Source organism: Pseudopipra pipra, chromosome 24, assembly GCF_036250125.1.
Source record: "Pseudopipra pipra isolate bDixPip1 chromosome 24, bDixPip1.hap1, whole genome shotgun sequence".
Taxonomy (NCBI): Eukaryota; Metazoa; Chordata; class Aves; order Passeriformes; family Pipridae; genus Pseudopipra; species Pseudopipra pipra.
The window spans coordinates 6930334-6953332 of NC_087572.1; the positions used below are offsets into that span (position 1 = coordinate 6930334).

The following is a 22999-nucleotide window of genomic DNA, read 5'->3' on the forward strand; positions in this document are numbered from 1 at the left end:
ACTGATTTTCCTCCAAATTTATGTAGTTATTGTGTCAACTCTGCACTCATCAAGCAAATCTGGTGAGCAGGCAAGTTAATCACCGATTAATTACAGATTAGCAGGCGCAGAGCCCCTCACGCCACTGTCCTGAGAAGGGACAGTGCCGCACAGCTTCCCCTTCTTGCCTCGGGCCTGGAGGGCAACGTGGCCCAGGGGGCTCCCAGGGGACAGGGCTCGGACAGCGGGAGAGCCCCGCGGGTGAGGGTGAGGGCCGGGGGTCCCGCCAGGCGTCCCGGCCCGGCCGCAGCCCCTCCGCCCGGGGCCGACCCCGCCCCACCCCCTCAGCGGAGGCCCCGCCCCCGGGCGCGCGGGGGGGAGGGGGCGGCCCCGCTCTCTCCCTTTGTTCGGGCCGCGGGCGGCGTTGCCCCTTTAAATGCCCCCGCCCGGCCCTGCCGGCGCGCCGGGGGAAGGCGCCGCGCGATTGGTTACGGCGCTGCCTTCTCATTGGCCGGCGGGAAGACGGGCGCGTCCCGCCCCCTATGTCCCATTGGCGCCGCCGGCTGCCCGTCCGGAAAGCGGGCTCCTTAGTGGGCGAGACGGCGGTCCCTGGAAACAGTTCCGGGAAACCCCGCGTGCTGCCGGGGTCGCGCCGCCGTCCATGAGGAGAAGGAGGAGCGCGCGCCATTTGCCGTCGCTGCTTGGGCCCGAGCTGCGCCGCGCCGGCCCCGCTCCGGTGAGTGCCGGAGCCGTTCCGCGGGGCAGGGGCGCTCCGCGGCTGGGCTGGACCCTCCCGCGCGGGCCCCGCGGCGGGGCGGGCGGCGCGGGCCGCGGACAGGCCCAGCGCGGGCGAGTGTGGGCCCGGGGCGCTGGCGCGGCGGAGCGGAGCGGGGCGGAGGCCGCGGAGGGGCCGCTCCGCGGGCCGGGCGCGGGCGCGGGAGGGGGAGCTGCGCCGGGGAGGGGCCGGGGGCGGGCCGGGGGGGGGGCGGCCCGCTCCGCCCCGCCCCGCCGTGGGGGTCAGGGGTGCGTGTGACGAGTGGCCGGGACGGGCCTCTGCGGGGCTGCGGGTCGGGGCTCTGCGCGGGCCCTCCGGGCTGTGCCCGGCCCGCGGGGACCCAGCAACGCTACCAGCAGCGAGCACGTCGCTGTCGCAGGGCGTCCTCTGGTCTCAGACAGCGCATGATGTGATAGAGCCGCTGTAGGGAGGGACAGGCGGCACCACCCGCAGCGCTCGGGTCTGCGCTTCGCGCTTCCGTCGAGAAAATAACACTTGACAAGCGCTTGAAGCAGAAATTCTCCGGAGTTTTGTTGTTAGAACCTTGTTTCTCTTAAATTAACTTTTACCGAAGGCCTTTATTAAACCTTGAAAAATTTTGCTTTAAAAGCATCGTTATTAAAATTATTTTTAAAATAAGACTTAGTTACTAGGTCGGAGCAGCCTTCTTACCTGTCAGTATTTGAACGTGCTTACCTACTTAAGTACATAAGCTATGCTGGACTACTCTATGAAACACTGTGTTAGGGTAGCTTTCCCATGTATAGGGCACTAAAGGATCCCACCAGCATTTCCTGCTGCAAAGGACGTTAATGCTCATGAAGCTAGTGGTTTGGATTTTTGTTTGTTTGTTTGTTTTTTCCTTTGAGATCACACTTTAACACCGGTTTGTTTTGGTTTTTTTTTAACTCCTAGAAGTAAAGGTAATAGAACCAGAATTCTGCATCTCACAGTGTAGGGATTTTTTAACCTATGCAAACTGTGGTGGTTGCAAACGAGCAGTGTCTGCTTGATAATTCTGCATCCTAGAAATTGTATTTCCCATGAATGCTTCATATCCTTACCTCTCAGTTTTTCTGTCTAGGTGTGAACACTGTTGAAATAATACTTGAGCCTCCTGCTAACACTTAAGTTCCTAGTTTTGTCAAAAAGCCCCAGTACTCCCTGCTTTCTTAGGCAGAGATCTGCAAAATTCTTTGAAGATAAATTCTTCAGAACAAAGCTCATTTTTGTTAAGTGTTGCTTTGAACTGGAGTGCCATAAGTGTTGTTCAGTACAACCCAAACAATCAGATGAGCTATGAATGGCCAACTCCAATGAGAAATGAGCATGTACAGATTTTATGTTTCAGGTTAGCAAAACATAGGAGCTCTGTAGGAGGAGGATGTGATCAGTGTTGTGTTTTAATGGCACTGATGGGCATCTTGCTAACTTGCTGTGCTAAAGTCATCTCCCAGAGACAGTTGTGTGGGTATTGAAGCAGAATTTCAGTTTCTGTGAGGGCTGTGCTGGTCTCTTGCTTAGCATCATGCTGGAGGTTCTCAGATTTTTTTCATTGCATGGGGCTGTGGAGTGAGGAAGGCTGAGAGTTCCGTACTGGAGGGATGAGGGTGCCAGCTGTGTTTTGGCATACAGACAGTGGGGAAACCTGGCTAATGTTATAAAGGTCTTCAGCCTGCAATGACTTACTAAATAAGTTTTCTTGTAATTCATTCTAAGAAATGTTTATTAAAGCCTAATTAAGCTATTAAAATGTACTGTGATTGAATAAGCTATAGTATGAAAGAAGTGGCTATCATGTACAAAATAAAAGGCCTGACCTTTTGTACATGCCTTTGTGTACAGAAATGTTTGTTAATGAGTGAGGTTTTAATAAATCTCCAGTCTTTAAATGTGAAGTCTTATCTTCCCCCCACTCATGTTTATCTTCCTGTTTTGACAAGAACATTCTGGAAGTGTGAGGCATAACTATAGGGATGATGCTTGTTTTCTTGTGGTCAATTTAAACAACAAAAACTAACAAGTGTCCCCCAAACTTCCTTCACTGTTATTTTTAATGTGGTATAACTTAACTGCTTGACACAGATAGTATATTGGATAGAAGGAGGAGTAACGTAAGCAAGAAAAATGACTTTGATGCAGAGTTTATGTGTATGAATTAATTGGTTTCCTGTGCACCTGAACTAAACAAGTTCAGTTCCTGTGTGAAACTAAAAGTTTTCAGCAGGAGGCTGAAAGCAGTATTGGTGTATAATCACTGTGAAGTTGGTCATGGTAGTTTGAGATATTGTCCTTTTGCCAGAAATTGCCTTTCCCGCTTATTTAAGCTGTTACTAAGCATGTTTTGAGTTAACTAGATTGAATTTATAATTAATTGGATGGAGTTATACTTAGATAGTCTGTAGGTGGCAACCTCTGTTAGAGGCATGGTATAAGATACAGGGAATGGTAACATCATGGCTGTTTAACCAGTGATTGTCAGGTTGAGGCCTAGATCAGGTCTCTCTTTTCAAGATACCATATGCTGTCAGGCTCAGGTCTGTGTTCATTTTTTTTTTTTGTTTTCCAGGAAAAAACTATTTGAGCCATGTGAGTTATGAAACACTGGAAGTGCCTGTAGTTTTAACTTCCTACTTGTCATATGAGAGCTTAAAAAGGGGACTAGTCACTTTGTAATTTACTCTCTCGAGATGCAGGAATTCTGGGTGAATGGCTTAAAGCATGTTTTATATCATAAAGTATTTATGGTCTTCAGGAAAGCATTGTTGAAAAAGAGTGTGAAGGTTGAAACAAGCCCCTTTCCCGTGTGCACAGTTGGGAGGTGGTGAAGCTAGGTAACCCCTCAGGCAGCAGCGGGAATTCTCCTTGCCTATGTAAAGTTGTCCCCAATTTGTATTACTTCTGCTCATTTGGTAAGCATGGTTTTGTGTACACTGTTTTAAATTCATTCATTTCTGCATGTTTTAAAAACAAATACATGTCCCACACATACTAATATATGTAATTCTTTACTTTTAATCCACCCTTGAAATCTTTTCCAGTCAACCAGTCTCCCTCTCTTCTGGATATTTGACTGACTTAATGCAGATGAAAAACTTCCGAGTACATGCTGGTGCTCTGGTGGCGTGGTCTGTCATAAGCTGGGTCATGTGGACACACTGTGCATCCAAACATAGATGTCACTCCTCTTTTTTTTTAAGGAGCTTTTAATATTTTTTTTTAGAGGAGAACAAAAATGTTAATGAAATCACTGTGAGTTTTACTTGCTGATAAAATTAAATTAAAAATATTAAAAATTAAAAATATTTTTCTTGTCAGCTAAATCTAGCTGATGTTACCTAGAGAGGGAGCTAAACAGTCTTTTTCAGCTATGACTTTCACCCACATGTATCTGCTGAACTCGGAGTGCAGATTTAGTGTTGTAAGAGATGTAATTTTGCTTGTTGGTGATATTCATGGAAGAAAAGTCAGTTTAATCTCAGATTCCAGGCCAAGCTTACAAAGCCTTTAGGGAATCTGTTGCTATAACTGTGAAAAGAAATATATTTCTTCTGGATGCTCTCACACCCTGAAGACCTTAAAATTTTCCACTGTAAATTTCTTTAAGAAAACCTTTTAAATTAAGTTAGTGTGACAGGAAATAGCTAAAATTTGAACACCCAAACCGATTGTGCATTACATTTGATTTTAGTTCTTTATGAGGACACTAATTCTTAAGGAAAAATAAACCATACAGCTAGTGAATTAAGATGCAGAGTCTTAATTGACATTATCAAAAAGCCTTTGAGCTGTAGTGCTGTGTAGTATTCTGTTTCTTAGGGGTTAGATGTTGCTCCCCACACTGGTGTATGTTTGCGGCGAAGGCAGATACCTTCTGGTGGTAGGCTGTGAATCTCACCTGTCAGAACTCCAGAGGAGGTGTTTCTGCCTGGACACAGAATAGCTTGTCAACCCTTTGTTCAGGTATAGGCAACACTGAGAAAAGTGTTAATCTTTTGGGTATGTGACACTTGAAAGCTACTCTGGGTTCACAAAAAACTGTCCATGAGCATCACCATAAGCCACTATAGTTTAGAAGGTCCTTGCAATTGTTTCAAATAACTTTTCTGTATTTATGTGTTGCCATAGCCTCTCAGTTCTTTTTGGTTTTTTTTTTTTTTTTTTTTGTGTACAGAGAAGACAATATATGTGTAAATAACTGATCTTATAAGGCAGTAAAAAGGTGAACACAAAAATACCCCTCTTTGTATATCTTCTTTGTGTGTCTCAGCCTGTGGGCTTTTGAGAAGGGGGGTTAAGAATGATGCTGTACCCAAAACATTTTTGATGTAACTAAACCCCCTCTGCCCTGCACTATTTCAAATTTGAGATTATGCTGAGACTATCTAACAAGCAGACACATAGCTGAGTTTTGCTTTCTGTGATGTTCATAACCTATAGAAACTTGATGTTCGTTAGTGTTTCGATAGTTAATACCTGTAAGGGTAGCTAAGCATTATTGTAGGCTTCGGGTAGCATTTTTTTTTCTTCTGTAATTAGGCTACAGTCAGAGATGCTTTTAAGTAAACTGAATTGGTTAGAAAGCAATTTGTCTTTGTCAAGTAACAGAACATGTGTGTGAGCATATATATATGCTATGTGGCGATGGAAAACTTCTTTTCTTTTGCTCACTAATGGCTTAAAAGAAGTGGCATCTGACAGAAACAACGTGAGGCTGCATTACATCTCTAAAATTTGCCTTCGAGTTAAGACAGCTTTAGTAAAATCATTACTGTCTGAAGAAAAATTATTAGTTGGTTTTTTTTTTTTCCTAGCTCTAGCTTCCAAATCTTCATAGGCTGTCTTGCAACACGTTCATGAGCTGTAGTCTGGAAGGGTTGGGTATACAAGGGACTGCTAGAGGTGTGGTTATGCTTTGAGACTTGTTTTGTAGCATAGTAAATAGCTTGAGGCTTTAACGTTTTTTAAAAAACCTGTTCTTGAATCATCTTCATATCTGTATTCCAGTAGCTAATTGCATCACTCCAACCATGCTGCATTGTCTACCTGGTTATCATTTTGCTTCTGCTCATCGACTTCTGCCCTATCATTTAAAGCCTGAGGCTTGTTTCATTTCTGAACCTAACAGCTGATCATCCTGATGTTCTCTGCTGGGTAGTTGAATTGCCTCTTGTCAGCCTTTTTATTTGAGAGCACTAAATATCAGCTGGCTGGCTAATTGAGAAATTGAAACTGTTTTTAATGAATTGGGCAAAGCCCACTGGAATTGTCTGAGAAGATAATTGTGCATTCTTCGGTGCACATATTTGGAATCAGTTTGTTAATTCTGAAAGAGAGTCTTTTTAATATAAGAACTGAAGATGCTGCAGTCATGGCTTCCTTTTAAACCAATAAGGTATATGTTATTAAAAAAGTAGCTGGACTGATTTGTAGAGCTTGAATTTGAGGGAAACTGAAAGCATGGAAACTGTTATGTTGCAGCTTCAAATGACAATGTGCATTAGAGTGCAATTTTTCTGTTTCTATCCTCAAGTTCTGACAGCACCGTGAGAAAGCGTGTGGTAGTCTTTTGCAATATGTTGGGTTTGAAGGAAGACATGGCAACAAGCCAAGAAAGTGGAAATAAGCAAACAAGTATTGACATTTTTATGTCTTAAGCTACCCTGCAGGGTTATGTGTTCATTACATTTTAAACAATTGTTTTAAAAGTAGAGGAATGGGAAATGGAATAGCACTAGCTCTTCTGAGTCTTTGCTGAGGGTTGTTATTACCATGTCCCCGTACATTCTAGCTGCTATGGTAACCAGTTAATGACAATCAGCAGATGAAGTTTAGACATCGTTATGTACATGAAGTACATTTTTAAAAAGTTATGTAAGTTCTTCCATGTACATTTTCCACAATACTAAGGGTTGTACTTTCTTTTGAAACTTAGATCAGCTGCATCCAAAAAGTATTAAATAAAACTTTTGATACAGGTGATTTGCAGCATGTATACAAATTAGTTTAGATAAATCATGCATTGTCCTACAACCTAGTTATTTCTGGCTTATTGTAATATAGCTCCTGAATTTTTTCCAGCAGCATAATAAAATGGCTAATCAGGTGAATGGTAATGCGGTACAGTTAAAAGAAGAGGAAGAACCAATGGATACTTCCAGTGTAACTCACACAGAACACTACAAGACACTGATAGAGGCAGGCCTCCCACAGAAGGTGGCAGAGAGACTTGATGAAATATTTCAGACAGGTATAATATGCATTTCTTGTTTCTGATTGGTTATGAAAGTGAGGGCATACCATTTTCAAATTTTTATAGATTAAGGTTTAAAAATTCATTGTTTTTGATCTGTGTAGCTCTGAATGTTTTGCTACTTTGACTTCCCTAAAGGCAAATTGGGTTTGACATTGACTAATTACTTGACAGATCTTTAGAGCTGTATGTGATATCTTAGTTGCTTTAGGGCACAGAGCACTAGTTTCTTAGACGTTTTCAAATGAAGATGTATGTTTGCACATACTAAACTGTACATTTTTTTCTTCAATCTGAATCATCGTTTTGCTTTTACTTATCTACTGTCAACTGCTCACAGTGGTTCTAAAACACTCAAAGGCTCGATAGGTGACTTAGTGAGGGAAGCAACTAGCTTGTCTTGCCTGGGACTACATTTGAATTGAGTCTGCCTGTGGATTTTTTGTTCTCTCTAGTTCTGAGTGGACAGTTTAATCCATGTTGGTTATTACACTGAAATGTTCAGCTTGACACTAACTGCTTTTTAACAAAGTTGAGGACTAAGCTATCTAGCAAGTCAAGTAATACCTTGCTGGTAGCAAATGGTCTCTGCAACTTCTAGAGAGGTTTCTTTATATACAGAGGTTTTTCTATTTTGTTTTTATAACCACCCTATTATTTTGTCCTATAACAGAGGTTTTCTTTTCCTCTTTAGAGTGTGTTCTGTGAACAGATTTACAAGAAGCAGTAGAACTGCTCTATGTGCTTATCTTGAATGCCTTGGTGGCAAGATGTCAGTTTTTGTTGAAAAGAGTTAAAATTCCACTGATTAAATGAAGGCAGTTCAAAACCAATACCTTATCAATCCTCAGTGTGATACTCTGGCTCACGTGGGTGATGTCTTTTGGAAGTCATTCACAGTGAGCTTTCATCAAGCCTTTACCAGCTTTTATTGGCTTTAGAGATGCACTTTCCAACTGTGGGTCACAATGAGGTGCACTTGATGGTCTGAGAGAAGGTGTAAATGCCTGGGCAAAGGAACTTGTGGGGCTCTAACATGTGTTGCAGTTAGGTTGTGTGGTGAGGAGTTCTTAAGGAATTTAAAAGCTTTTTAGCCCAGAACCTGACTAGCAAGTATAATTCCACTGCATGAGTAACCTGAAAATATTTATTCACACTTTGTTAATGGCATGGAAGATGTTTGTATTGTGCAGAGGTTTGTCAGTGAAGCAAACTACTTTTGACACACAAGCCAAATTTAGCATTGAATTTAGGGATTTTTAATCTGTTTAGGACTTCTATGGAAGATACAGATGCCTTCCAATATGCAGGATCACTTCTGAAATGTAGTCCTTGGGCTTGGCACTACTGTGCACTTTTGAAATCAAGTGGCAGTGAAATAATCTATGTATTTGGGAGATCAAGCTGTTGCAAAGTGTGTGGAGTTCTTGGTATCTGTCCAAAATTTGGATGTATCATTTAAAAAGTACAAATCTTAAAATCTGTTTCTCGCACTCCACAGCTTATGCAAGTGCATTACAAAAGGAAAAAAATAACCTGTAAAGATCCTTAAAAAGAAAAACATGCTTCAGAACTGGTCCAATGTTTCTTGGGGGAGTCTGTACCTGTAAAATTAACATTAGCCTTTTTGGGTACATAGCAGGGCTCAAAATAATACCTTTTTGAATTCTGGCTCTTGGAACTGCATAGAGCAACAAAAGGAGTTAAAAAACCCCCCAAACACTACATGGAGTCCACTGATTCCTGCTTTTTTGATGTTGGAGGAAAGAGTGAACAAACCGTTTTGCTTCCTAATATTTTGTGGAGTGCAGCTTCCTAAGTATTTGATCATCAGTTAGGTAGCTCCCTTTTCCCATACAGTAGGATACCTGTAATGTTGACGGTTCAGCTTATTCTAGAACAGCTCAGTTCGAGAGAAGGACGTGTGGAATTTAAAATGAAAGATAAATAAACAAAATTCAAATTATTAGAAGTGAGCCAAAGTTCATTGTTTCAGACCCTGGTATGTAATACTGCTTTATGCAGCAGATTGCATTCCTGAATGATAGAAAACTGTTTAACACGGGGTATAATCTTGCACATCAGCTAGTGCTTAGGTATATACATTTTAATTTAACTTTTTTCATTGTTGTACTCATGTTCTTTCATATACTTTTGTAGGAATATGTAATTAAATGTATAACTCTGTTGCTATGGAATGTAACTTTTTGACTTTAAAAGCAAACTGCATAGATCTTAGTTTGTATGAAATTCAATAGAAATCTGTAACTTCTTTATCTTTAACTTTTAGGGTTGGTAGCTTATGTCGATCTTGATGAAAGAGCAATTGATGCTCTTAGGGAATTTAATGAAGAAGGAGCCCTCTCTGTATTACAGCAGTTTAAAGAAAGTGACCTGTCGCATGTACAGGTAAGGTGAGAGCTCCAGGAGTGTGAGCACATAAGTATAAATAGTGTTCTGGCACTACTGGCAGGAGAGTTGTAATTTAGAAATTCATTGATGTTGCTGTATTCTTATATTGCAAACCCAAATCCCAAGTGTGTTTAAAAAGTGCCTTATATGTGTAGGTATTTGAGCGCAAAGCAAAAGCTCCCAGATAATAAAAATGAGTGTGCAATTGAGAAAATGGGTTAAAATGAAGACTTTTTCAATCTGACAAGTTTATTCAATTAATTGTTGGATTTTCCAAAAGGATTCTTTTGACATTCGATTTATTGCATTGGCTTAAAATAGTGACCTCATGGTATGGAGTATAAGACTCGCTGGATTCCCAGGGCTTGTCATACACACTATTGAATTGTTTTGTAAATTGTATCTACAGAACAAAAGTGCATTTTTATGTGGAGTTATGAAGACCTACAGGCAAAGAGAGAAACAAGGCAGCAAAGTACAGGAATCAACGAAGGGACCAGATGAAGCAAAGATTAAGGTAACACTTAGAAGATACTAGTTCTGTACTGCCTGATAAATAATATCTATACACAGACTGGAGAAATTTTGGATGTACTCAGAAAGCATCAATACCACCTGGATAAGTATATTGACACTTGACTTTGAAGAAATGTATGTATGATAGAGTTTCTAGAGAGAGTGCTTGTTGGAAATGCAGGTCTTTCTGATCACACAATTGCCAAAATATCGATATCTACTTAAGAATTGTTTTAGTTGTCCTTTTATATGAAAGCTTTTACACACATGCAGTACATTGAGACTGGTTGACCATTTCAACAAGAACAAGGTATTAGTATATTAGGAAAGTCTTCTGTTATGCTGTGACCTGAGTACAGAGTGGGCGACAAGAATTACCTGGTGTTCTGGAGTTCTTGGGTTGCTACATATAGAATGGAAAATAAGGGAAAAGACAAACAAATTCTTTCCAGTGACCTCGTAGTATAAAACAAATGTTGTTTATGATTTTTTTTTAAACCCACAAAATAACAGGTGTTTTTGTAGGTTCTGTCTCCATATATACCTTGTTATCAAGTGTGGCAAGGAGCAAATAAATGTTTAACTTGGAATGCATTTTTTATTCTGTATATTTTAACCCACAACCCTCTCCTCTGTAACTAGTCTGACTTTTTTTTTTTTCAGGCTTTGCTAGAGAGGACTGGTTACACTTTGGATGTAACTACAGGACAGAGGAAATATGGAGGCCCTCCTCCAGATACTGTATATTCTGGTGTTCAGCCTGGCATTGGAACAGAGGTTGGTATACACAGACTAATCTGATGGTTGTTTTGTATGTTTTTGCAAACTTATAAATAGGAAATAATTGAAAATAAACTGTATTACAAGTTTAATATATTGTAGAGGAAAGCATTCTTCTATGTGTGTCTAAATCAGTCTTTCTTACTCCTCAGTATTCTGCAAAAGACAGGAAAACAGGTTAAAGTGGGGAGAAGCAGGTGGAATATATTATGAAAGGCTGTGCAAAATTTCTTAAAATGTGAAATAGATCATTAAGTTGTTAGACTTCATGGTTCATCTTAATGCTTGTGGTCCATGGGTCAGTAAATGTGACTTAGAGGTATCTGACTTTATTTACAAGAAATTGAATGTAAGCAATGCTAGCTTGCTTTTATGCAGTGTGCTAAAAATGGAAGACTCAGGTATTGTACAAAGATACTCAAATGAAAGTTTTGAAGAGGACAACTGAGATTAGTAATTATAGATTTGTTGATTTGCTTTTGTTTCAATCTATATGAAAACATCCTTGAGGATTGCATGGATGGATAGTGAAACTACCACACTAAAAAGAGGCTATGTAGATTGGGTGTTTTGGTTGTTCGTTTTTCTTTTTCTTCATTTCTGCATTTAGAAGGTGACTTAGAGGTTGTTTACGAACTTAGTGGTGTCGGCAGAGTGCTTATGTGCTGTATAAAGTGTCATTTAATTGCACCAGGGCTCCCTGACACAAGGAAGCATCTCTTTACTGGGAGGTTGGTCAGACACTGAACAGGCTGAGAGCTGGGCAGTGCCCCAGGCCTGTCAGGGCTTAGGGGCACTGCCCATTGGGACAGTGCCCTTAATAGCACACTTTAGCTTTTAGGCAGCCCTCGAGTGGTCAGGCATTGGACTGGCTGATTGCTGTAGGTCCCTTCCAACCCTTTTATTTGTGACTGAAAGTCCTTAACTACTGCTCTGAAATATCTTGTCCTGGAAGTTGCAGGAAAACCATAAAGTTGGCTGTACTTTTATATTATGAAGAGTATGTTTTAATACTTCTAAGTTTCCTGAAGCTAGAACAAGTAATTTGTGGAAACTCCTAGAAGAACAGAAGTGCTTCTGCCATGAATCAGCATCAGAAGCTGTAGTGAACCCCAGCCATCTAGTTATAGAAATGAGACCTCTACTAAATAAATGTATTGCTGCCATTTTGTGGGATTTAAAGGTTACTTACTGACCTAGACATGTGATTTGTTTTGACAGGCTGGGATGCTGAATACCTTGCTGAAACTGCTGAAATTTATGAAACTTATTAAATATAAATTTATTAAATTTATTAAATTGCTGAAATTGTATGAAATTTAGGCTTTAGCTCTTGCTGTTGAGCTCTGAGGCACAGTAATCAACTTAAACAGGATGCTGGGATCTGGTGGTAGGCAGAGCATGTTTGCACACAAGTGATGAGATTGTAGGCGCTTTTTTCCCCCCCCACAATGAGGTGGGTGGGGTTTTGTTTTTTGGTCATGGGTTTTTTTCCTTTTTTTTGCCTTTTGAGAACCACTTCTCTTTTGTTTTCAGCACTTCTGGTTATATAGAAGTGTATATGCTTCTTTTCTAATGTTAGAGATAAAAAATTGAAAAAAATGTATCACTTTGGATTGTGACAGTGCATTCTTGGGGTCTGAAACTTATTTAAATAACACTGAAGCTCTCGTAGCTTGTGCCAGCTCAGATACGTTGATGCCAGAGCTGTCACTGATGTCAGTAATGGCAAACTTTTGATTTTTGATACTATTACTGATTTGAAGAAGCGTACTAGGTAGACTTTTCTCCCCGCAATGTGCATCAGGTCTTTCTACTGTTAATATTTGTACACCAACTAATTTGTCTTTTTAAAATATAAAGTTGAATTTCGTTACATGTTAATTGTAGCTTCAGCTCTCAAGATGTAGTTGAGCATTGTGCAGTAAAGCTGCATTGATTATTGTTAAATAATCTTCTGAGTGTTCGGCATGTTGAATGTTAACAGACTGGCACAGTGAACACTTGGCTGAAAGGATTAGGTGGGTGAAGCAGTCCCATATATTTTTTTCAAGTGGGTGAGCTTCAAGTGCAGCTGGACCTTTTTGGAATGTTTTGGAAGAGTCTATAATAAAGACAAAGTTACAGGTGTGCAGAAGCTTTTGAAGAAGAAAATAATGGCAATAGGATTTGATAGTAATATTGAGTGTTCATTTTACTGAAGGACTTGATGCTTCACTGTAAAGCATTTTGCTTACAGTGAGGTCACATGATGTTGATACTTGGAGACCTGTTTGGGGTGTTTATCAATGAGACTGCAAACAGTTACTTGGGTATTTCCTTCTCTCCTTACACTGACTTTGTCATTTGCGTCTGCAAACAAAAAGTGCTTATCCTGAGGGGCTTTTGCCATGCTTCATTTTGCTTAAACACTTACCTATTCCTCTAGCAGTTGGTTTTGTAGTTTATGCTAAACACTTTGAATACTCTCAATCACAGTGTTGTGTTTTGGAGATTCTTCTATAAACCACCAGATTAGATTTAAGAAAACAGTCCACCTCTTGAATGTCTTTCAATTAATAGATTAGTTTTGCATCCTTTGAGATGCTGAAGCTCTTGTGGTTATTGTCAAGAAGATGCTTAGAAGCATCACAGTAAGGATGATTTCTAAAGGGAATATTCATGTTTCCAGAAGAAAAAGTAACTTAGTGGTGGTGTGAAATAATTAGATTGAGTCCTTGAACTGAAAGATAGTAGCTGATTTCCATAACTTCTCAAGCTCTGCTTAGGTTTCCATGCTCTATGCTAATTGTAGTTTATCATTGTTGTAGTTTAATCCCAACTGGCAACCAAGCACCATACAGCTGCTTGCTCACTTTCCCTCACCCTGTGGGAATATCTGTATAACATAAAGAAACATCTAAAGGTTCTGTCTTTCCTTTGGAGGAAAATTTGTGTTCCATGTTTTTCAAATCAAAGTCATGTTCTCCTCATGGGCTTGTTGCATTGGTGCTTACATGGGCATGCTGAGTGTCTTTAATTCTGAAATTCTGCTATGCCTTTAGTGCCAGATACGCCTCACTGAGTAGGAAAAGGTTGACTCATGCAATTTTTAAAATTTTTTTTGTTTTGTTTTGTTGTTGTTGTTGGGGGTGGTGTTGTTGTTGTTGGGGGTGGTGTTGTTGTTGTTGGGGGTGGTGTTGTTGTTGTTGGGGGTGTTGTTGTTGTTGAGGTTGGGTTTTTTTTTTTAACTACAAAAAATATTCGAAGTTAAAATAAATAAAATTTGATCTTAATGGGTGTTTGGAATGTTTTCCTTGTATTAGCAAGTCAGAGGTTTTGAGAATTCAGAGGAGAGCGGCAGTCATTAGACATCCTGGGGGGCTGTTTCTAGAGAGACCTCAGCTGAAGAGATTAAACTCCTTAACAAAACTTAACCCATTATTGTAAGGAAAAAAATCTCAAGAACTCCAGATTTTCTCAAACAAATATTAAACATTCAATTGGTGGAAGCTGAAATAAATACAGACAAGAAACAAGATTACAATATATATTCAAAGTGGATAATGTGCATTAGGCAATTAAAGGGATTTTTGTAGATTTATTTTTCTGTCTCTAACTTTGTAAGGAAGATTAAGTTAGAGTGATTTGAAAATACTGCAAGAGCAAGGAAGTGCTTGGCCTGCTTTAACATAGGATGCTCAGCTAGATAGTCTGTAAGGTCTTAGTTTTCAACTGCCAAAATTAAAACCAAGTAAGAACCGTTTACCTCTTCAGTAGTGGAAACTCATAACCTCTTCAATATAAATAACAAAATGGTGTTTTCTGTATGTAAAACTTTGTACAAGCAAGGGGAGGGTGAGAAGACTTAGGACATACAATAACATTGGCCACTGTGACGACTGTGGTGTTTCTGCTATGCCGGTTTATGCTCCACTGTTTTTACTTTCCCAGGAACTTTCAAGTATTAAAAATAAGTTTGGATTTCTGAAAACGCTTTATTTCAAGTGTTCTCTTCCTTTTTAGGTTTTTGTTGGTAAGATTCCCCGAGACCTTTATGAAGATGAATTGGTACCACTCTTTGAGAAAGCTGGTCCAATTTGGGATCTGCGCCTCATGATGGATCCTCTTTCTGGTCAAAACAGAGGTTATGCTTTCATTACTTTTTGTAGTAAAGATGCAGCACAGGAAGCAGTCAAACTGGTGAGTAACTTACTTTCAAACAGGACAAGACAAAGTAAACAGCAAACATAGGTAGCCTCTTAGGTAACGAAGTCTTTGAAGTGTTTCCTTAAAGCATCCATTGACAAACTCAATTGTACTCTCTTAAAAATTGCCTCCTGATTTTATTTAGTATATACAGATATTTAGGACTGTTATCTGCTGTAGCCTGCTGCAGCCTGCTGCAGCCTGCCAGAACATTTGGGTGATTATGGCAAGAGCGTACTTGATTCCAGCTGGAAAATATATTCTTTAAGATTCACTGTGTTTAAGATTCATCACCCTTTACTGTAACGAGCTAATTGGACCTGCCTTGTTTAGCTGTTGCTGCCATAAAGGAGGTCTCTGACTTTGTTCCTTTGGTGGTTCCCAGTAGCCTTTTGTTCTCTCCTGTGGCAGTCGTGCAGTCTGCTCACCGTTTGGAAGTCAGGCTGGCCTGCAGCTGTGCGGCTTGGGAAAGGACACGGAGCAATCCCGAGGGAGTTAAAGGGAGAGACAGCAGTCTGACTGGGGCCTTGCCTCTGCCAGGGAGAAGGAAGTAGAACTAGGCAGATCAGTGTGCATCTCCCAAGGTTTTGGATATGGCTGTGGAATATTGTGTGTGCTTCGAACCAAAACAAGTGAAATGCTTAATCTCGTTTGCCTTAGCAGAATTCAGCTGATCCTGCATGAAGAAGAGAGGTAAAATCTAAATACCTTAGTTAAGCTGGTGGGAGCAGGGAAACCTGAAACCTGGAAAAACTTAAAGCAATTCTGTTGTGCTGTAAGGACTTCAGGAGTCATTGCTTTAAATGTGGCAGCATTTGTTCCTTCAGATATTTGAATGTATTTAGAAATAGTTGCAGTTGTTATGTTACGGACTAGGGATTGCTTGTCCCTGCTTAGGCTGGTTTTTTTCTTTCTAGAACCTACTTGGATGTTTCCTGAAGGAGATGCACAAAATATGTTTCTGCAAGTAATTGCTTCTGGGTTTCAGTGTTTGGAATCAGTGGATATGAGATACTGTCGTTTATGAAGGAAAAATTGTCTTGAAACTTTTTTCTTCTTTTGACCAAGTTGAAGGTGCTCACAGTGGTTGCTTTAAATATTCACTGATGGAGGGAGATGAAAGGGGAGACACTAAAGTGATGGGAGTTGTAGCAAGCGATGTGCCAGTGTTAACATTTGTTTTAGTTCCTCTGGAATATGAAGAAGGTTCCTGAAGGTATTTATATCAGCTATAGGGCTTCGTCTCAGCTAGGGCTAGAATGGCTGAAAACCTGCTTTTATAGAATTGGATGAGATTTTCAGAAGCAGGCTGATGATCAGACATCCATCCTCTTCTGCTCTGTTTGAAAATTCTACCTAAAACAAAGATGATGTCTATCTTGAATTTAAAAAAAAAAAAAGATTGAACTCTTGTACCTTGAAAGACCTATTGGGTGTCTTGGTATTCAGGGTAATCCAGCTGTGGATTACAAGCTTGAAGCAGTGGGCTAAGTTTTTTTTAATGGGAAGTTTTAAAACTTGATGGTGAAGTTTTTTAATCCCAACATGTACAAGGTCAAAAAAATGCCTACTGTTGGGGTTAGGGAGGGAAACAAGGTAACATGCTGATTTAGACTTTTGATTATCTCTGCAAACATGCTCACAGTGTTCAAAGCTATCCAAGGAAAGAGGAAGAACTCAGAGTATCTGTAATGCCATGTATTTGCTTATTGGTAACAGCAGCAATGACAGTGACTCCCAGCACAGGAAGTAGTCACCAGTTGTCTAGAAAGATCTTTCAAGTCTGAGATAAACAGTAGGTAAATGAATTTACCCCATGCAATTTGTATATGTTATGTGTTTTCTTTGTACATCAGTTGTTTTTTGTAGCTTTCCATTCAGCAGAACTTCTGAAGTTTTGAAAATCCTAAACTTGGCACTGTTCTTCCAAGCGAATGCTGACACAAAAACAGCTCTTCTAGTAATTTTCCTGCAATGCTGATTCAACATGCTATGTATAAAAGTAGCAGATGATGAAGAAAATACCTGATTTTATGATTTGGGGATATTTTCATGCCTAGTATTGTGGATAAAGCAAATTAATGGCTTTTTCTTTTTTCAGTGTGACAACTATGAAATCCGTCCTGGAAAGCACCTTGGGGTATGCATCTCTGTGGCAAACAACAGGTTATTTGTTGGGTCAATTCCAAAGAACAAGACTAAGGAAAACATATTGGAAGAGTTTGGTAAAGTCACAGGTAAGACTTAATGAGTTTTCCATGTGTTCTCAGAATACCATTCAGTCTCTCCATTTTGTCGATCTAGTTCTTTGATAGATGTGTTCAGGTATCATTTAAACTCTTTCCAAATTGGATTCCAAGTTTGGTTTTGTTAGGAATGTTGTGTATGAAATATATCTTATGGTGGAATGTAAAGGGAATCGTGTTTCTTTAACTGATGGTTAAGTGAATGATGCTGTAAGTTTACAATTTGAGATGTAAATGGCACAAATGAACTCAGAAAAAATGAAGGTCTTGAATCTGTTACCTGTTCTTCAGCAGCTTCCTGTTACTGGATCTACAGGAGGTTCTGCTGTCAACACTGAGAAGTTTTTTGGGGAACCTGAAAGAAATGCGTTGCTGAGCAGTGATGGGGAGGAGGGAATACTGAATCGGTTTAGAAGGGACTATGACAACCTAACTTTGTCCCAGTTTTTCAGCATCGTTCCCCAGTATGTGCAGCAAGTAGGAAGAAATCAGCTCATAACTGGAAGGGTTGCTTCTGCTTTAGATAAGAGATTGACTCATTTGTTCTTGCTCCAATAGGAGAGTTTTAACCTCCTGCTTCTTTTTTAGGATTGCAATTTATTAGTACTGCAGGGAAGTGGTGAAAACAGAAGGTGAATATTCATTTACTTCTTTCTCCTCTTTTTGGAGAGATGTGGAAGAAATCCCTTCCAGGTCCTCCAGGAGGCAGGGGAGAGGCCATGTGTTAGTGCTGGCTGCTTTTCAAAGATGTAAAAGTGGTAAAACAAAGTACCGAAAACTTACACTGTGTGAACTGCTTAGGTTGATGTTTTGCAGGGCCTAATTGTGAGGTTTGTTCTGGAGAACTTCACCTGCTAGGTGACCTGTTTCTGGGTAAATTGGATGGATTTCTTATTCATTTTGCTTTTCTTGTGTTTTCAGGTGTTAAAATCTAATTACAAAACACAAAAGAAGGCATTTTTGGGTAGACTAGACTTTTCTCTTTCCTTTCAAAGCTCAATACTAAAGACCTGTTTTTCAGAGGGTTTGGTGGATGTAATCTTGTATCATCAACCTGATGATAAAAAGAAGAATCGAGGATTCTGCTTCTTGGAATATGAGGATCACAAGTCAGCAGCACAAGCTCGCCGACGCCTGATGAGTGGGAAAGTAAAAGTCTGGGGAAATGTTGTGACAGTGGAATGGGCTGATCCAGTAGAGGAACCTGATCCAGAAGTCATGGCAAAGGTCAGTAAAGACTCCACTGGATGCTCTGGTGTTTTGGGAGGATTATTTCTTTATGCCACAGTGATGAAGATTTGTTCCAGATGAGCAATGTGAGATTTGAGGCACAAAAAGTAATGAGGGCATTTTCACAGTAAGCTGAGCAAATGGCACAACCTGAGCACTGTGGCTGAGTTGCCATGGGAAGACATTTGGAACATGCTGTTAACGTCTAAACTAGTAGTGTACAGGGTTATCCTGCTGGATTGACACATCAGGCTGTGCATTATCTGCTCTGGCTTTAACGAATGCCAGGTGGGTATTGCATAAAACTGTTTTTCAGAATGACAAGAAGGTGAAGTTCAGTGTGGGGAAATTACGTGCTTCTTATCCTAGTGTTTTGGAGTAACTCTTTACTGTCCTTGAGGTCTATTACTAAAATTTTACTGGGAGTTGTAGCATCCCAGAAGCAGAAAATCAAAGTGGGATATTCTTCTGGTCATGGAAGGAATAGTGGAAGGAGAAAAGTTGTAGAAACTTCATACAGGTAACTACAAGGCACTTTTTAAAAAGAGTTACAGAGTTAATACTCAAATTTCTTAATGCAACAAGGAAGGGAATAATATCTTGCTAGTTGGTAGTTTCCTTTGAGGTTTGACTTTTTAAAGATTACAGCTTTTGTTCTCATTTTTTCACCAGGTAAAAGTTTTATTCGTAAGAAACTTGGCCACTACTGTGACAGAAGAAATTCTTGAGAAATCTTTTTCTGAATTTGGAAAGCTGGAAAGAGTAAAGAAGTTGAAGGATTATGCTTTTGTTCATTTTGAGGACAGAGGTGCAGCAGTGAAGGTGGGTTGATAATTCTTTCCTAGCTTAGTTGATGTGAACAGTTTCTTTTGTACAAGTGGTTTTTAAGAAATTTCTTTACAGTAATTACCTCAATAAGACAAACTGTAGAGCCCAGTTAATAAAGTTCCCATTGTGAGAATTTTAACGCTAATAATTTTGTTCCTGTGATTTCAGTAGCTAGGAGGATGTGAAACTTGAAAGGACAAAACTGTAGCAAGTTAACAAGTAGACTGGAAAAGAGGTGTAGAGCAATGCAGGAGAGTCTAGAGAAGAGGAAAATAAAAAGATCAACCTAGACAATTTTTCTGAGGAAACACTGGCAGAAGGTATCAGTTGTCTCTCGAAGACCTCTATTTAAAGGCTGTGTGTAGCTTTGGAGTGACACAAGTATCAAATAAAAATTGCAAGGTAACGAAAAAATGCCTTATGAAGTGGAGGAGAATGGTGCTGGCAACTCCCATAATGCATTACCTCTTTTTAACTCTACATGTGCCTGAGACAGTTTCTTAATGACTTATTAAATACTGAAGGTCATTACTGTAAGCTTCAAGGTTCTCTTCCTTTGTGTTCACAAGCTGTTGAGAAGGTTATTTGTATCTGGTGTTTGTACTTCAGTGTACTGAATTCAATAGAAATTACTCCATCTGGTTTTTAAATCCATGGTTATGGTTTATGGGGGGAAGAAGGAGGGGAGGAAGTGTGTTTTGCACCTGGGAGTTGTGAAGCAGGTATATTGTATGTGATGTATGTGGCTACATGGACAGTTCAAAGGCTCTGTACTTGACCTTGTTAATAATTTTATAACCATTTAATTGCTTACAGTTTTCCTACCCATGAGATTAGGTTTTAGAGTTTGGCTTTAGGATGAATGTCACTTGTATTTAACGAGGTTGAGGTTGGCTTGTGTAGGTTTAGACCATGTCCAAGTGAGGACAAGAAATTGTTGACAGAAGGGGTAGTAAGTCAGCAACACCTCTGGACATGGTTTTTTGTAGTGTGTCTATAAACACTCTCCAGCCCCTTCCCACTACACCTTCCTGCTAAATACTCCATTAGATTTCAGCAACCAGAAACTTGTAGCAGATGAGAAAAGACAGATCAAATACATCGCTAATGCTCATCTGCTCTGAGACAAGCTGAAAACTACCACACCTGCCCTATGTGACTGCATCATGGCCACTAAGTTGGTTTATGAATTTTATGAGATATTTTTGTGTGTACAGGTGTGGTTTGTTTTTTAATGAGATGTTAAGATATTCGTATGTGGAATGCATGGAATTGGCTCATTGGTTCCACTGTCTACTGATTTTCACCTTCTTGGAAATAAATTGCCATAATTTCTAATGTTTTTGAGGCACGTAGCTGTAAAGACCTATAAAGTCTTCATTAATGCAAATATGAATACCCAGAAACATTCAATGCAAAGCAGATAACTCCAGATGAAGAATTGGAGGGTGTAGTCCTAATTGTACTTTGTCTCTATGTATTAAGTTCTCTTTGCGGGTGCATTTGATAGTTAAAAATTGCACATTAATATTCTGGAGGATTTGTGGCTTGCTTGATGAGATCACCAAGTTTCAGTAATTTTTTTTTTTCCCCGCCTCAAGTGTGTGTCCTCTCAGAAATACTTGATTTTTCTCAGAGGCACTTCATTCACATTCAGCTAGCTGGGAATCCCAAATGCAACAATCCTTTCTCTTGCATGCATGTGCTCTAACAGGCTTTCAAATACAGTGAATGCCTCAGTGTGAATAGTGAGAACCTGTGTATTTTGAGGTTTTTAGGGGATATAGGAACATATGTAATGGTGTTATGTCTGATCTTTTTAAAATTATGTTTAATATGTTTTAATCCCATTTTTTACCTTATGATATGAAGAGAGAGCATTTTTTAAAAAATGCCGCTTTATTGTAATTGAGACATAAGAGTGATGTGTAGCATTCTGTTTGTGCAGCACAGAAGCAAAGCACATGGCAACAGCTCAACTTGGAGAAGCCCAGCCCTCTGGTTTCAGTAAGTTTTAGTTTCATTTTGAATGGAAACAAATTTTTAGTTATTTCTCTTCTGTTTTTGTACAGGCTATGAATGAAATGAATGGGAAAGAAATAGAAGGGGAAGAAATTGAAATAGTGTTAGCAAAGCCACCGGATAAGAAAAGGAAAGAACGTCAGGCTGCCAGACAGGCCTCCCGGAGCACTGCGTGAGTGTCACCCTGGCACTGTGGTAACACTGCAGAGTGAAGTTCTGCTATAAAACATGGGCTGGTTTAGAGTGATTTGACTTAACTTTTCTCTGTGTTGTGTCTTATTAATCAAAAAGGGCAAATGTATACTTTATTTTGGGAGGCTTTTGGGGATAAATAACTATGTGTTTCTTTTTCTTACTAGGTACGAAGACTATTATTACTACCCTCCGCCTCGCATGCCACCTCCTATTAGAGGCAGAGGCCGTGGAGGGAGAGGTGGATATGGCTATCCCCCAGATTACTATGGCTATGAAGATTATTACGATGATTACTATGGTTATGACTATCATGACTACCGTGGTGGCTATGAAGATCCCTATTACGGCTATGATGATGGCTATGCTATAAGAGGAAGAGGAGGAGGAGGAAGGGGTGGGAGAGGTGCCCCTCCACCACCTAGGGGGCGGGGAGCACCACCACCAAGAGGTAGAGCTGGCTACTCACAGAGGGGGGCACCCATGGGACCGCCGAGAGGAGCCAGGGGGGGGAGAGGGGGTCCCGCACAGCAGCAGAGAGGACGCGGTGCTCGTGGAGCCAGGGGCAACCGTGGGGGCAACGTAGGAGGCAAGAGAAAGGCAGACGGGTACAACCAGCCCGATTCCAAGCGCCGTCAGACCAACAACCAGCAGAACTGGGGCTCCCAACCCATCGCTCAGCAGCCGCTCCAGCAAGGTGGTGACTATGCCGGTAACTATGGTTACAATAATGACAACCAGGAATTTTATCAGGATACTTATGGGCAACAGTGGAAGTAGACAAGTGAGGAGGGATTGAGAATATTGGAAACATAGAATTGGCTATAGCTCTACATCCTTCAAAACAAAATTGGCTAAATGTTTCATCCTTAAGTAGCGATTGGCTGCCATTTGTATTGGGCTGAAGAATCACTCTATTGTGTATATACTCGAGTCTCTTAGTTTTCTTTTTTCATAAACGCACTTGGACATTACTGGGCTTGCAGAATTCCTGAACTCCATATGGGATTTCAGTGCTTTTATCATTTTAGGCTTCATTTTAGCAGTTTAAAAGCAGGAATGGCACACTGTTCAATCATGATTTTGCAGAACCTCTGGTTTTGGACAGTTTCTTTTTTTTTTTTTTTTTTTTTGGATTTGGGATAGACTACATAGGAGTATGCTGTACATAAAAGTAAAAGCTAGTGCTTTGTCTTAGTAGTTTTAAGAAATTACAACAAATTAAGTTTTCTTGTATTGAAAATAACATGATTGTATGTTTTGCATTCCTAGAAGTAGGTTAACTGTGTTTTTAAATTGTTATAACTTCACACCTTTTTGAAAATCTGCCCTACAAAATTTGTTTGGCTTAAAACGTCAAAGCCGTGGCAATTTGTTCCTTGATGTGATTGTATTTCCAATTTCTTGTTCATGTAAGATTTCAATAAAACTCAAAAATCTATTCAAAACATTACCTATTTCAAATTCAATTGTGTCCTAAAACATTATTTCATTGGTAATTCTTGTGAAAAACATTGTTTTCAAAGTATAACTGCCTATGTGAGTGATCAAATTCACACAAAATTTCCTGTGCTTTCC

The 22999-nt window shown here is 40.1% G+C and overlaps 1 protein-coding gene across 3 annotated transcripts; it reads left to right on the forward strand.

Annotated features, from left to right (window-relative positions):
* Positions 1-562: 562 nt before the first annotated feature.
* Positions 563-22874, forward strand: HNRNPR (heterogeneous nuclear ribonucleoprotein R). Of its 3 annotated transcripts, none has more exons than XM_064635155.1 (11): positions 563-715; positions 6839-7004; positions 9298-9416; positions 9829-9936; positions 10599-10712; positions 14721-14897; positions 17005-17140; positions 18171-18376; positions 19052-19201; positions 21280-21401; positions 21589-22874. In XM_064635155.1, exons 1-11 carry the CDS (start codon positions 641-643, stop codon positions 22199-22201), a joined length of 1986 nt encoding a protein of 661 aa, XP_064491225.1. In that variant the 5' UTR covers positions 563-640; the 3' UTR covers positions 22202-22874. The 3 variants fall into 3 exon arrangements, with proteins under 3 accessions (XP_064491225.1, XP_064491224.1, XP_064491226.1); XM_064635154.1 differs by having other exon boundaries at positions 604-715; positions 6836-7004; XM_064635156.1 differs by lacking the exon at positions 6839-7004 and having other exon boundaries at positions 623-715.
* Positions 22875-22999: the final 125 nt, after the last annotated feature.